Genomic DNA, 15,936 nt, shown 5'->3' with positions numbered 1-15,936 from the left:
AATCCCAAAGTACAGAAACAGGCATTGCAGGTATTTAGAGACCTGAGGACGATTCTACAAATGTCTTCTAAATCCTGACAGTTTTCTGAAATACCTCATGTTTCTGTGTCAGTTGTGCTCAATATTTCATGTCAAGGACCCCAAAAAAGTATATGTAATTGGCCGCCGACCCCATCTCAAAATATGTTGTTCCAGAGACGGTTCCAGAAGCAAAGATTTGAGTTTAAAACATTCGCTCTGAAATAATATATATTGAAAGATTCGTGCCACATTTTCACGACTTTAAAAAAATAGCAGATCTACAAGCTCGTAGCGCGGCACTCGTGCCACGCTACGAGCTTGTAGATCTGCTATTTTTCAATAGCTAAAGTATAACCTAATGCTTGAAACACCAAAAGGGGTTCCCGCCCAGAATGGGTTTTAAGTTGAGTGTCAGGCTTGTTTGTGGAGGCTGATGGCAACTGGCACACATGCAGGACTTATGGGGGTTGTTATATAGGGACCGAAATGACCGCTAATAAACCTATTCAGGAGATTCATGTAATGTAACGGGAGATGAGGAAGCAGTGACATTAAAAAAAGTAGGGGGAAAGTTTTATATAGCTCTCCTTAGTTCTCTTTTTCACAAGCTCAATATAAATCTAAGCTTGGTCAGTCATGCTGAAAGAACACGGTGATAGTGAAGCCTTTATCAACCGTGCTGTGCAGTTACTGTATGTGAAAAGTTTACAAAGGCACACCGTGCATCCAAACTATGAAACACCAGGTGCTGGATAGAAGAATACTGTACGTCAGTGGCGTGCACAGATATACACTAGGGGGTGCTAGAGCACCCCCTGCCCTTTTGGCAATGTGCCCTTTTGGAGAAAAACAATTGGAGGAAAAAATATATTTTTTATTTTTTTGTACAGTGTACAGTACATTGTATAGTATGTGGACCATGGTGACATTGATCAATTCTTGATAAAAAAATATATCCAATATATTATTTAGGCCCCAAAAAAATCTATAAATCTCACACTATTAAGGCAACCGGACGGTTCCACGCGCTGCACAAGGTGCCCTTTTTTCACTTGAGCACCTCTAAATGTCTGTGCACGCCACTGCTGTACGTATACAGTAACAGAAGACATGACGGTCTCTCTGCACACTGAAACGTGCCCCCCGTGTACATTTATAAAATACTGTACATGCGATATGAGCCTGATTTATTTCACAGAAATTATTAATAGAATTAATATGGAGGGTCAAGTTATCCTGGCAGGTGATGGATTGGACGATTCATAAGACTGAGCCCACATTCACAGAGCTGCAGTCCAGATGTTGGCAGAGAGTACTTGAGTTTAGTTTAGTAGGGAATTACACCTTACTCTCACTGCCACAAGTTGCATATCTTTTTGTTGAGGGGCGCTAGCCCCTCCTTTACACAGGTTTAATGTTTGTTTTGTAAACGCATTGACAATGAAGGGAACATTTACGTCGTAATGTGTCATTTTTTTACGTCATATTGTCTCTTTATTGTTAATGGCGTTTTAATGTTTGTGTTTGCACCGTTTGTTTTACATCACCATTATACATCACCTAATCAACATGAGATACTTTAATATATTAGCGCCCCTCACTTCACACAGGTGTGATTTTTTTCTCATATTTTTTTTCCTTTGTTTCCGTTTTTATACCAATTTAGTCCTCTTCACAATTCCCCAGTTATTCCCCTCACATGAACACCCTGTCATTGTTTGACCCCTTTCTCAAAGTGGAGTCTGGGGACCCCCAGGGGTCCCTGGAGGCGGGAGAGGGTCCCAAGAGTTCCCCAGAAAAGTAGTTAACATAGCTTCTCGCCCTTTAGGCGTCTTATTGGTACATTTGCTATGATTGATATGATATTTCAAAAATACCAGATCTACAAGCAGATTGTACACCTGCTATTTTTGTCTTCTGGGAGTCCCTGGCTCAAAACCAAACCAAACCAAAAATCCACTGATTAGAATGGAAAGAATCACACCTGTGTGAAGTGAGGGGCGCTCTTATCATCCTACATCAATTACAACATAATGTTTGTTTAAGCAACGGGCGCTAATGTTTGCTGTTAGTCCTCAAAACAAACATTACATTTCTTCTTTATCGTCTTTTGGTGTTTTCTTAAACAAGCATCGTTGAAAGACAAACATTAAAGCTGTATATAGCAGAGGCTAGCGCCCCTCAAAAATACTTTTAAGAAGTAGTGAAAATAGCTAGATCTACAAACTCACAACACGATGTGATAATGTAGAAGCCCAAGGGTGTCTTTGAAAAACAAAGAAAAGGTCAGACTGTCAGACACTTGGGAAAATGTTGCTCTTTATTGGGTCGACGTTTGGGTCGATTAGACCCAACCAGGACAGACAAATGGAGGAGATGTTGACTTGAATACAAAATATAAAAAAAGAGAGACCAATACCACGTTGCTGAGTCATTTAATGTCCATTGTAAATTAACCAATTTTGTGTGGGAACCCCTTTTGGTGTTAGCATCGTGTTATGCTTCAGCTATTGAAAAATAGCAGATCTACAAGCTTGTAGGTCTGCTGTTTTTGAAAAATCGAAGAACGACTGACATAGAAACATAGCAGACATTTTTTAGAATCTGATCTCAGGTCCAAATGGGTCAACTATAAGGAATTTGCTGTGTATGCCTCTTACATGGACGAAGCGCTCCAGACTGGTGCCACTGGTTCTAGTATCGCCCGGTGAAGGCTTTTTGACCGGGAGGAATGGAGGAATAATGTTTTACCTGCTCACCAATACAAAGACCGGTTGTGTCATTAGAAATACTACTTTCCTTAGTGGGCGCACTTTGAGCCCCCCCCACCACCACCACCACACGTATATACTGTAAATGCACTTTTTGGCCAGAAAGGGATTTGCCACTGAGATGTAGAAGTACCGAGTACAGAAAATTGGAAATACTCAAGTAAAGTTAAAAAAAAAGTACTTAAGTACAGTACTTGAGTAAATGTACTAGTTACTTTACACCAATGGTTGAGAAGCAGCACACACACTGCTAGCACATGCACAGTCACGTGCACAGTCACATGCACAGTCACATGCACACAGGGTAGGTCTAACAGTTGTTGTTTTAATCTATTTTGAAAAACCTCAATAACGCGGCCCCCACACTTTATGAATAATACAAACAATGAATAACATGAACATGAATAATGCATGACTAATAAACTCATATATATAACATACGGTAAATCAAATAAAGCCCAGAGTTTGAGAAAAATAAGTCACAACCGACGTCACGACCACTGCATTTATCACTGCAAACAGTGCAAAGTGTTATTTTTGATTTATTGGGCAATTATGTGTGGTTCCCCAGTAAGCATAGTCTTGGTCAAGTTGAACTAAAACCACTTCTCTATTCTAATTTTTCACCTCCAAATGGGTAAACAAACTTAACACTTAAACCGCTAGAAACCACAGCATCCATGTTGTTCTGGACAATAATTAAAGGTATATTCAGTGATTTCCATTTCACTTAATTCAAATATCACTTATATTTCTGTTTTTGTTGTGATAATCCTCCCTACTATAGAGTGTGCTGACCATATAAGGAGTTCCTCCCTGTCCCCAGTTCACCCCTGGGGGTCAAAAAAACCTTAGGTTTCGTTTTTGGCTATAGGTGGCCCAGCCTTCATCCAATCAGGATAGAGAGGGACCTTCTGCCAATCATGATCGAGCGGGGGCGGGCCTTGGTGTGTGTGCTGTTGGCATGTTGCGCGTCACCCCACTGTAGTTCCAAATCACCCTAATCAGTAATAACTGAATGCTCCTTGAAGTTAACATTTGACAAAAAAAGCCACATGATTGGTGATATATTAACTATCATGAAAACATAATTGAACCACCATTTTAATCATAATATCAGATGGGGGGTCGGCGGCATATTGCATTATACATTTTGGGGTCCTTGACAAGACATGAAATATTGAGAACCACTGATACAGAAACATTGAGGTTTTTCAGAAAAAAAAACCTTTTAAAAAGATTTATTTTTAAATTCCGGTGTGTGTTTTTGAGTGGTGCAACCACTCCTACAACCAGCAATGTCCGTGTACCTGTTTACCTGTGTACCTGTATGAGCACGAGTATGTGACTTATTTATACCAGTAGAGGGCGCCAGAAACAGAGAGAGGGGTAGTGCTGTGTCTCTAATGAGAGGGAGAGAGAGAGAGGGGGGAATTGCACCACTCAGTTCACACGTGTGTGATTTTTGTTTTTGTGTGTATCCCACCAGGACGCGGTGGGCCAGCACTGTATAGTATATATACCGTAGTATAGTATGTGTATAGTTTATTTGTATAGTTTCTTTATACAGATATTCCACTGTTACGTTCTTAGCTTATGCATGTTTCATGATAACTACTTTTATGTATATAATGTGATTTATTCCCATGCTTTTTAGTTTTTGTTCTTGCTTATTGTAAGTCGCTCTAGATCAAGAGCGTCTGCTAAATGCCTAAATTGTAATTGTTTTTGAGTGGTGCAACCACTCCTACAACCAGCAATGTCCGTGTACCTGTTTACCTGTGTACCTGTATGAGCACGAGTATGTGACTTATTTATACCAGTAGAGGGCGCCAGAAACAGAGAGAGGGGTAGTGCTGTGTCTCTAATGAGAGGGAGAGAGAGAGAGGGGGGAATTGCACCACTCAGTTCACACGTGTGTGATTTTTGTTTTTGTGTGTATCCCACCAGGACGCGGTGGGCCAGCTGAAGGAGCGCGTGCGGTCTCAGTACCAGCGGATGCACGCCGTGCTGGACGCGGACCTGAGCGAGACCGTGAAGCTGCTGGACAGCGTGCACGGCGCGTACCGCCAGCGGAACTCCCAGCAGGCACTGCGTCTCAAGGAGCGGCAGCAGGAGGCCGACCGGCTGCTCAGCACGGCCCAGGTGTTCTGCCACCGCGCGGAGGACATCAACTTCATGAAGGTATAGTGTGTGTGTGTGTGTGTGTGTGTGTGTGTGTGTGTGTGTGTGTGTGTGTGTGTGTGTGTGTGTGTGTGTGTGTGTGTGTGTGTGTGTGTGTGTGTGTGCGCGCGCGCGTGTGCGGTGCGCGTGCAAAAGTCAGTTTATGCTTTGAGCGAGTGGTTCGCAAACATTTTCATGTCATGTCATGTCATGTCATGGACCAAATGAATAATTATGTATTTAGTTGCCGTCCCTCGTCATCTGAAAAATATTTTGTGCCAGTCAGGGACGTCCTCCATATATAATAATATGGTCCTGTTACTATTATATTTCAAAACATATTCCACTTTTCTTCTAGATTATAGCAGATCTATACAAGCTCAAGTTGTGGAGATTTGCACTTTTGACTATTTTCATGTACAATCTTCACTCCGGGCCATCCGGGAGTTATTTTCATACAGGGGAAAAGGGGAGGAGGCCTAGTTTAGACTCCTGAGGCACAGCAGTCAACTAAAGTATATGGGGTTGATGTGGTTGTTAAGCCCTACATACTATAAAGTGGTTAACAGGCGCATGATCAAGGGAAGGAGGGAAGAGAAACACGCAATGTGAGTTCATGTGAGTGCTTTTCTTTTTATGATTCAAATACATTTTTATTGCTTTTTCAGTTTAGTCACAAGGGAATTAACTGAGAATGTACATAAAATAATCCTACAAACAATTAAGACAACAAATGAAACAAAACTAGACAAGAATAAAGAATAAATACATTACACTACGAAACCTTTACAGAAAAGATAATAAAGACAGACAGACAATACAATACAATACAATACCATACCATACCATACAATAAAAAATATATAATAATAATAAAAATAAAAAGGGAAAAATAAATTAAGACAATGTCATTGAACCTACATGTGTAATATTAATTTACACTGTATTCAAGGAAAAAATTGCGCTCACACCACCATGGTGCAATATGCATTGTGTCCTCTCCATCAATGGGATCTCTGACAGCAATATGCATTATGTGTCCTCTCCATCAATGGGATCTCTGACAGCAATATGCATTATGTATCCTCCCCATCAATGGGATCTCTGACAGCATTATGTATCCTCCCCATCAATGGGATCTCTGACAGCAATATATGCATTATGTATCCTCCCCATCAATGGGATCTCTGACAGCAATATATGCATGATGTATCCTCCCCATCAATGGGATCTCTGACAGCAATATGCATTATGTATCCTCCCCATCAATGGGATCTCTGACAGCAATATGCATTATGTATCCTCCCCATCAATGGGATCTCTGACAGCAATATGCATTATGTATCCATTCCTCCCCATTTCCGGATATATTTATCCAGTCTGTCGGACCTCCTATATGCCATTTCTTGGTATGCTGCAACCTTGCCTATATCTCCACAAACCAGTCATTAAACGAGGGACTCCATGTGAGTGCTTTTAATGTGTGCCCTACTGTAAACCGTTTTGTCTGTAGACATTTCAGACAGAAGACATGAGAATCTCTCTTCTAACCCCTTTTGGGTGGGAATCAACCTTTTCGTGTTTTAAGCATTAGGCCTATGTTATACTTTAGCTATTGAAAAATAACAGATCTAGGTCTTTGCTTCTGGAGAGGTACCCTGGAACAACATATTTTCAGATGGGGGGTCAGAGGCATATTACATATCATTTTTGGGGTCCTTGACATGAAATATTGAGAACCACTGATATAGAAACATGAGGTTTTTCAGAAAGAAATACATTTTTAAAATACATTTTAAAAATACATTTTTAAAATGTCGACGTCAGGCCTAAATGGGCTAACTAACCCTTTAAAACTGGGAAAGCATCTGAGATCTTATTTTGCATCGGCTATTCAAAACATTTTTTAAATTTGTGATTGCCTGTTTCAGAACACGAAGCCCTACCAGCTGTTATTGGACAGGTAAGCAAGCGTTCCTGTGAAACCAACTAATCCATTACTCTGTGTAGTTTTGACAATGATACTACCGGATGTTGTTTTTGCCGGTCTAATCTGTGTCTTACGGTACGAATTTGACTCTTATTTTATACAGACTTGTAGCATGTTACATAGACAGCACTAGAATTGCATTTTATGTAGTCATAGCACTGTATAGTATATATACCGTAGTATAGTATGTGTATAGTTTATATGTATAGTTTCTTTATATAGATATTCCACTGTTACGTTCTTATCTTACATATGTTTCATGATAACTACTTTTATGTATGTGATGTATTGCCATGCTTTTTGTTCTTGCTTATTGTAAGTCGCTCTAGATCAAGAGCGTCTGCTAAATGCCTAAATTGTAATTGTGTGTGTGTGTGTGTGTGTGTGTGTGTGTGTGTGTGTGTGTGTGTGTGTGTGTGTGTGTGTGTGTGTGTGTGTGTGTGTGTGTGTGTGTGTGTGTGTGTGTGTGTGTGTGTGTGTGTGTGTGTGTGTGTGTGTGTGTGTGTGTGTGTGTGTGTGTGTGTGTGTGCGCGTGTTTTCCCAGGTCAAAGGCGTACCTTGGCAGTTCTCTCCCTCCCCACAAAGTGGGCCAGCTGAACTCCCATCTCCTGCTGTCAGAACTCACCAAGAGGGAACAGAGCTTGCGTAAAGTTCTGGAAGGTGAGATGAGATGAATGAGGAAATAAAGATACCAGGAAGGAAACTGCATGTCTGAGTGCTGCTTTCGCTCCTATTCTGAGAATTTAACATGCACTGAAATAATGGCCTACTATAGCTACTTACTCTTTACTTATTACTCGTTTGAAAAGTAATAATATTACTTTACTTATGGCTTGGGATCAAACCTTACGTCGATTCCACTGTTTGGGTACTTATGCAGTAATCCCTTACTCTACTGAGTGAAGTAATGCTAAGTACGAAGTTACTGCCCAACACTGACCAATAGGTAGCAAATGAGGAAATAAAATCAATCAATCAATCAATGAACCTATCTATCTATGTCTGTCTGCTTTCTCATCGGAACTAGGGATGCACGATTAATCGGTAGCATAATCGGAATCGGCCATTAAAAGAATAATAAAAATAATACAGATTATTTAATCGGTTTTCACCAGCAATTTCTTTTTTAAACAGACACTTGGAAAAGAGTATAGGCTATTTATTTTTTGATTGAATACTTTATTAACAGGCTTTGGGCCAATAAGCCCCTATAGGGCCTAGGCTTGTTTCCATTGTGGTCCTCTGTATAATATCAGAATCGGTCAGAATCGGTATCGGCAGATATGACCCTGCAAATAATCGGATATCGGTCATAATTTCATAATCGCGCACCCCTAATCGGAACCATCATTCAATCAATGATCCTATCTATCAATGTCCGTCTGCTTTCTCATCAGAACCGTTCAGGGACTCGTCGGTCCTCCAGGTGGTGCCGTCGTCGCAGAGCGGCGCTCCGGAACCCGAGAAGAGAAAACACGGTGTGGCGTTCCCGGGGGAGGAGAGTAACCCGGGACCCTCGGGGGGCGGGGCGTCCCAGGACCACCTCCTCCACGCCTCCGCTGGAGGCAAACGGCCCTTCCTAGGAGGAGGAGGAGACCCGCGCGGCGGTGGGTTGTATCCCCCCGTGGAGGCCCTCTCCCAGGCCGCTCCTCACCCCGGGGGCCTCCCCAGCCCCGGGGGCCCCGGGGGCCACCACCACCACCACCACGTCTTGGACAGCTCGGCCCAGCAGCGCTTGGCGGCTCTGGGGGCCGGCGCCTCTAGCCGCCACTCGGGGGGGTCCCTGTTCCCTCCCGCGCCGCCGCACTACCCCGCCGTGCCCACCGGAGGCCCCCACTACCCCGCCGCGCCCAACGGCGGCCCCCACTCACAGCAGCAGTCCATGCTCCCGCCGCAGTACGGAGGGAGGAAGATCCTGGTGTGCTCTCTGGATAACTGCTACTGCTCCAGGGCCCCGCCGCCCCCGCCTCCTCCTCCGCCGCACGGCCGCGGGGCCGCGCCGTACCCGCTGTCGGAGTCCTTCCCCTGGGGCGTGGGCTCTCAGGAGTACCCTCCCCCTCACCAGGGGGCGCTGTCGTCGGGGCAGCCAGCTCTGTCCATGAGGGAGTGGATGGAGCCGTCACAGAGCCCCAGACACCACCCGGACTTCTACCGGCTCTACGGGCAGTCTCCACTGAGCATTCTGTAAACCGCTCTACGGGCAGTCTCCACTGAGCATTTTGTAAAACCGCTTTTAAACCACGACATTTTTCATTATTATATAGCGGGAAGGAAATGCTATCGATCTAACAACGCTCAGTTATTTTCTCCTATACCTTTTAAGTGGTCACAACAAGCATCAAAGGATTCATATTTCGCCAAAATATTGCCGATCTTTATATTTTTCAGTCTACTGAAGATTCTTTCAAATTTTCAATGCTTCTCTCACCATCACCCCCCTCCTCCCCATCAGTGTTGTTTTTGGCAGGAAATTTCTATTTTAGTTTTAGTCATCATAGTCTCTTGAATAGTTTTCACTTAGTTTTAGTCACATTAATTTTAGTCACCTGGAATGTATTAGTGTCAGTCTAGTTTTAGTCGAGTAAATTGCAGTCGACTAAATCAACAGTCGATGTTAGTCGCCTAACATGTGTTTTGGCGGGCCTTGATGCCGTCGCAATGGCAGATTTTACACTTGCTGAAAATAGCCGATCTACAAGCTCACAACGCATCGCAGCACGACGCGTTGTGAGCTTGTAGATCGGCTATTTTCAGCATGCAACCAAGTGTAAAATGACTTCTACTGGATCTCTTGTCCACTATAGTCCGTTCATAACATTTTAGTCTCGTTTTTATTTCGTGACATATTTGTCGATATATTTAGTCTTAGTTTTAGTCACCATAGCTTAGTTTTCATTCAGTTTCCATTTAGTTTTCGTCAGTGGAAAAAGGTATTCGACGGACATATTTCGTCTTAGTTTTCAGTCGACAAAAGCAACACTGCCTCCCATTTACTGGTACAGTACTGTACTGTACTGTACTGTACTGTACTGTACTGGTACTCTCCCCCTGATATTCATCATTATTTTAACGTTTACATGTCCATATTTTTTGCGGGGGAAACACACCCTATTTACTTTGGGTTCCATGCATCATTTCCATGTTATGACAATGAGGGTATAAATTAGTGTGTGGTTGTTCTAACTATAAAATGATATTATTATTGTTGTTCCACCAGGTTGTTGCCACTGGATGGACTTAATGGTGCCACTGGGTGGGCCTAATGGTGCCACTGGGTGGGTCTAATGGGGACCCAGTGGTCCAGAACACTGGCCGTCCAGTCGTGGAGGTCAGATCAGGACTCCACAAGAACAATTTAAGAAAAAAAAGAAACGTTTGTGTTTCTTTTCTGCGTTTAATATCCATCGGAATTTATTTTTCTTACCGTCTGTTTTGATTTTGACTGGAAATGTTGAATAATATGCAGTCTTAACATTGTTGTTCATGCAGATGCAACTTAAAGGGAAAAGAAAAACCATATTATCGACATCGTCGGTCGGTATGGATTCATCCCAGAGCCTCTCGGTCGGTACAGATTCATCCCAGAGCCTCTCTGTCGGTATGGATTCATCCCAGAGCCTCTCTGTCGGTATGGATTCATCCCAGAGCCTCTCTGTCGGTAGGGATTCATCCCAGAGCCTCTCTGTCGGTAGGGATTCATCCCAGAGTCTCTCTCTGTCGGTAGGGATTCATCCCAGAGCCTCTCTGTCGGTAGAGATTCATCCCAGAGCCTCTCTGTCGGTAGGGATTCATCCCAGAGTCTCTCTCTGTCGGTAGGGATTCATCCCAGAGCCTCTCTCTGTCGGTAGGGATTCATCCCAGAGCCTCTCTGTCGGTAGGGATTCATCCCAGAGTCTCTCTGTCGGTAGGGATTCATCCCAGAGCCTCTCTGTCGGTAGGGATTCATCCCAGAGCCTCTCTCTGTCGGTAGGGATTCATCCCAGAGCCTCTCTGTCGGTAGGGATTCATCCCAGAGCCTCTCTCTGTCGGTAGGGATTCATCCCAGAGCCTCTCTGTCGGTAGGGATTCATCCCAGAGCCTCTCTGTCGGTAGGGATTCATCCCAGAGCCTCTCTGTCGGTAGGGATTCATCCCAGAGCCTCTCTCTGTCGGTAGGGATTCATCCCAGAGCCTCTCGGTCGGTAGGGATTCATCCCAGAGCCTCTCTGTCGGTAGGGATTCATCCCAGAGCCTCTCTCGGTCGGTAGGGATTCATCCCAGAGCCTCTCTCTGTCGGTAGGGATTCATCCCAGAGCCTCTCTCGGTCGGTAGGGATTCATCCCAGAGCCTCTCTGTCGGTAGGGATTCATCCCAGAGCCTCTCTCTGTCGGTAGGGATTCATCCCAGAGCCTCTCTCGGTCGGTAGGGATTCATCCCAGAGCCTCTCTGTCGGTAGGGATTCATCCCAGAGCCTCTTAGGGATTCATCCCAGAGCCTCTCTGTCGGTAGGGATTCATCCCAGAGCCTCTCTCGGTCGGTAGGGATTCATCCCAGAGCCTCTCTGTCGGTAGGGATTCATCCCAGAGCCTCTCTCTGTCGGTAGGGATTTATCCCAGAGCCTCTCTCTGTCGGTAGGGATTCATCCCAGAGCCTCTCTCTGTCGGTACGGATTCATCCCAGAGCCTCTCTGTCGGTAGGGATTCATCCCAGAGCCTCTTAGGGATTCATCCCAGAGCCTCTCTGTCGGTAGGGATTCATCCCAGAGCCTCTCTCGGTCGGTAGGGATTCATCCCAGAGCCTCTCTCTGTCGGTAGGGATTCATCCCAGAGCCTCTCTCTGTCGGTAGGGATTCATCCCAGAGCCTCTCTGTCGGTAGGGATTCATCCCAGAGCCTCTCTGTCGGTACGGATTCGGATTCCAGAGACTTTTTTTTAGTGCCTAAAAAAGATTATGAACTTACTCCTCTTGTTCTTCTTGGAAGATAGCTTAGCTCTGGGTTTCCTGTTTGTGGCTGAAAGTGTGCAGGGAGCCTCTCTCTCTCTCTCTCCAGAGAGCTGCAGAGTTCACGTGGCTTAGAACAGTGCTTCTTCTCAGACTTTCAAAGACTCCCATAACGAGAGTATTCAAATGGAACCAAATGGACCCTTTGGTTCCATTTGAATACTCCCTCAAGGAACACTGAAGGTCCATGGACCCCCACTCTGAACACCACATGGACCCACAGAAACACACACACACACACACACACACACACACACACAGCCAATGCTTGTCAGGGTTTTCATGAATTTTGTTTTTTTAATCCAAGATTATTATGACTAGACCAAAATCATTGAAAAAAATAAATAAATGAATAAAAAATAAATGTATTATATTACATTCCATCTGACTTCAAGCCTTGGGTCTTAAAATTCTTACTATGCTGAATTCTCTCACTGAAAACTCTGAAGACTTCTTGGGAGTCTCTTTCGTAACAGGATGAATCAAAACATTGACACATTAAAGGAACCAGCCTCAAATTCTTTGATTTTTTTTTGGATTTAAAAATGCACTTGGGGGGAAAATGTAGTTTCTTCCTTCCTGAGTTCAGAGTTTCCCTTTTATTTTTTACGGTTTTCACCAGGCATGTGCAGAGGGGGGCTAGGGGGGGCTTGAGCACCTGCCCTTTTGCAGAAAGTGCCCTTTTTTAATTTTGTTTATTTCTTTGAGGGAAAGGGCAAAAAAAGTTTTATTTATTTTTGCCACATAAGGACATGTGGTGTGGGGGGCCAATACAAGCTTATGTGGGGGCCAATAAGGGTTTATGTGGGGGACCAATAAGGGCTTGTGTGGGGGCACACATGTGCCCTTTTCTGGAGTTTGAGCCCCTGCCCCGCAAGTGCTCTCTGCACGGCCCTGGTTTTCACAGTTCTTACTTTGGGACAGTATACAGTCTGGCCATGATGGAGGTCACTCAACGTCTCTGAAATGTCTAAACGCTTCCTGTCCAAGAAGAAAAGGAGAAAAAAAAAAGCCAGTGTCATCATATTGCAATGCACCACACCCAGGACCCAGCAGCATGCAGCGACTGACTGGCCCACAACATCTATTCATAGGCTGTGTCATACGCACTGCGAGGCTCATAAAAGACAGGATGTTGGAAACCTACTACGACTCTGAGGAGCTGAACTGTTGGTGCAACGTGACAGGGGGAAAAAAGGCTTTCGGACAATGACTCCTCCTCGCTGTATAGATCACTGGTTTATACAATGACTCCTCCTCGCTGTATAGATCACTGGTTTATACAATGACTCCTCCTCGCTGTATAGATCACTGGTTTCTATAGATCACTGGTTTCTCAAAGCTTTTTAATGTCAAGGAGGACGTACCTTCGTTAACTCTGCCTGTGTGTGTACACATTTGTACACACTCAGTCAGGCCTTTAACAACCCATTCTGGGACGGACGGAGTCGGGAACCCCTTTTGGTGTTTTAAAGAATTAAGTTGTACTTTAGCTGTTTGAAAAATAGCGGATCTACAAGCTCGTAGCGCGGCACTGAGTGCCACGCTACGAGCTTTTAGGGCTGCTATTATAGAAAAATCGCGAAAATGTGGCACAAATCTTTGAATGTATATTCTTAAAGAGCGAACGTTTTTAACGCAAATCTTTGCTTCGGGCGGGACGGACGGACGACAACAACATATTTTCAGATGGGGTTCGGCGGGCAATTACATATATTTTTGGGGGTCCTTGACATAAAAATGTTTGAGAACGACTGACATGGATTTTTCAGAAAACTGTCAGGATTCAGCAGCCATTTTTTCAGGCCTTAATGGTCAATTTGGAACCCCACCCCCCCCCCCCTGGACCCCAGTTTGGAGAACTATACTGCTGTAGATCCACAGCAGGGCTCGTCCAGTTGTTGTCCTGCCTGCCTATGGGATTGGAAACTCAGCCTCCCACGTCCTGTGTGGACGTCAAACCTCTCCTCTGCCAAGACGAATCCCCCGCTCGCCCAACGGGAGATGTTGTGCTTAATTAATATGGGCTTCCGGTGTTGCTACAGTACAGTACTGGAGGAGACCACCTCCATGCCAAGATCTAAATGTCTCAATAGGGAGACCACCTCCATACCAAGATCTAAATGTCTCAATAGGGAGACCACCTCCTATACCAGGATCTAAATGTCTCAATAGGGAGACCACCTCCTATACCAGGATCTAAACGTCTCAATAGGGAGACAACCTCCATACCAAGATCTAAATGTCTCAATAGGGAGACCACCTCCATACCAAGATCTAAATGTCTCAATTAGGGAGACCACCTCCATACCAAGATCTGAATGTCTCAATAGGGAGACCACCTCCATACCAAGATCTGAATGTCTCAATAGGGAGACCACCTCCATACCAAGATCTAAATGTCTCAATAGGGAGACCACCTCCATACCAAGATCTGAATGTCTCAATAGGGAGACAACCTCCATACCAAGATCTAAATGTCTCAATAGGGAGACCACCTCCATACCAAGATCTGAATGTCTCAATAGGGAGACCACCTCCATACCAAGATCTAAATGTCTCAATAGGGAGACAACCTCCATACCAAGATCTGAATGTCTCAATAGGGAGACCACCTCCATACCAAGATCTGAATGTCTCAATAGGGAGACCACCTCCCATACCAAGATCTAAATGTCTCAATAGGGAGACCACCTCCGACCAACCAGTGCAGATGTACTAGTCATATTGTGTTAACAACATACTCTACTACCATAACAGACTGGTTTCATTTATTAAAATAAGTTCCCGATTGCTGCTCTAATTTATATAATCCGAAATCCGTACCCATACAAGAGCGTACATGATTACACAAGCTCACATGCGGTCGGCTATTTTCGGCAGGTAATGCAAATAATCTATATTAAATAAAAGTAATTTGAATATTTGAATATGACTAATGTTGCATAATGCCAAATGTGGTTTTTAACCGCTCATTTTTCTTTCGTCTTCACTTCTCTCCCACCCCCAGTTCATTCCTTATCTCTCCGTCTCTGAAATGGGGGGTGGGGGAGATTGTTAAGGATGAAAGGAGGATGAGTGACAGATAAGTGGATGACAACCATCTCTCCTCCCAGGCCTCATTAGAAACCTCTCTGCTTATATATCATGCACCATTCTCCTCCTCCTCCTGTTCTGAGACAGAGACGGGACACGGCAAATGATACCCCTGGAGAAAGAAAGAGAGAGTGTGTGTGTGTGTGTGTGTGTGTGTGTGTGTGTTTCCAATGGGAATAACATGGTTTGACCAAACATTTGTGTTTGATTGGCATTAATTGCTGATTGCTGGTGGTGTTCTGCCCCTCCCCCCCCCCGATCAAACAAAAATGTTTGGTCAGACCATGTGACTCCCATTGGAAAAGCATTATAGTGTATAGGCCTGTGACCTATAATGCCTGTTTTGTTCTTGATTACACGTTGCAGCGTACCGAAGATGGCAGATCTACAAGCATGCGGTTCAGTAATGAAGGGTCCTTGACATTAAGAGGTTTGAGCTTGTAGATTTGCTATTTTTGGTGTGCGACAGTACTAGAGTATAGGAGAATTTCAGACTAGTAAATGGTGCATTTATATAGCGCCTTTATCCAAGGCGCTTTACATAGATTGTGCATTACATTCACCCATTCATACACCGATGGCAGCGGAAACCATGCAAGGCACCAACTAGCACATCGGGAGCAATTAGGGGTTCAGTGTCTAGTAGGATTTCTTACCTTTATTTGTAGTTGTTACGTCTCCACCAAAGAGGTTCAGGTGTTATTTGTAGTTGTTACGTCCCCACCAAAGAGGTCCAGGTGTTATTTGTAGTTGTTACGTCCCCACCAAAGAGGTCCAGGTGTTATTTGTAGTCGTTACGTCCCCACCAAAGAGGTCCAGGTGTTATTTGTAGTTGTTACGTCCCCACCAAAGAGGTCCAGGTGTTATTTGTAGTCGTTACGTCCCCACCAAAGAGGTCCAGGTGTTATTTGTAGTT

At 44.2% G+C, this 15,936-nt stretch overlaps 1 protein-coding gene across 1 annotated transcript in view; it reads left to right on the top strand.

Moving 5' to 3' along the window:
• The window catches only part of LOC308328549 (E3 ubiquitin-protein ligase TRIM8-like), a 28,144-nt gene extending 17,122 nt beyond the window's left edge, over positions 1-11,022 (top strand). Inside the window, exons 5-8 of the mRNA XM_080782454.1 lie at positions 4,743-4,976; positions 6,887-6,918; positions 7,490-7,605; positions 8,343-11,022. Coding sequence (XP_080638580.1) covers positions 4,743-4,976; positions 6,887-6,918; positions 7,490-7,605; positions 8,343-9,133 — 1,173 coding nt within the window. The 3' untranslated portion in view covers positions 9,134-11,022. The remainder of the gene's footprint in view (positions 1-4,742; positions 4,977-6,886; positions 6,919-7,489; positions 7,606-8,342) is intronic.
• The last annotated feature ends 4,914 nt before the right edge of the window (positions 11,023-15,936 follow it).

Source organism: Protomyctophum bolini, assembly GCF_963924005.1.
Source record: "Protomyctophum bolini genome assembly, chromosome: 14".
Classification (NCBI taxonomy): domain Eukaryota; kingdom Metazoa; phylum Chordata; class Actinopteri; order Myctophiformes; family Myctophidae; genus Protomyctophum; species Protomyctophum bolini.
This window is presented reverse-complemented; position numbering and strand designations above follow the sequence as displayed.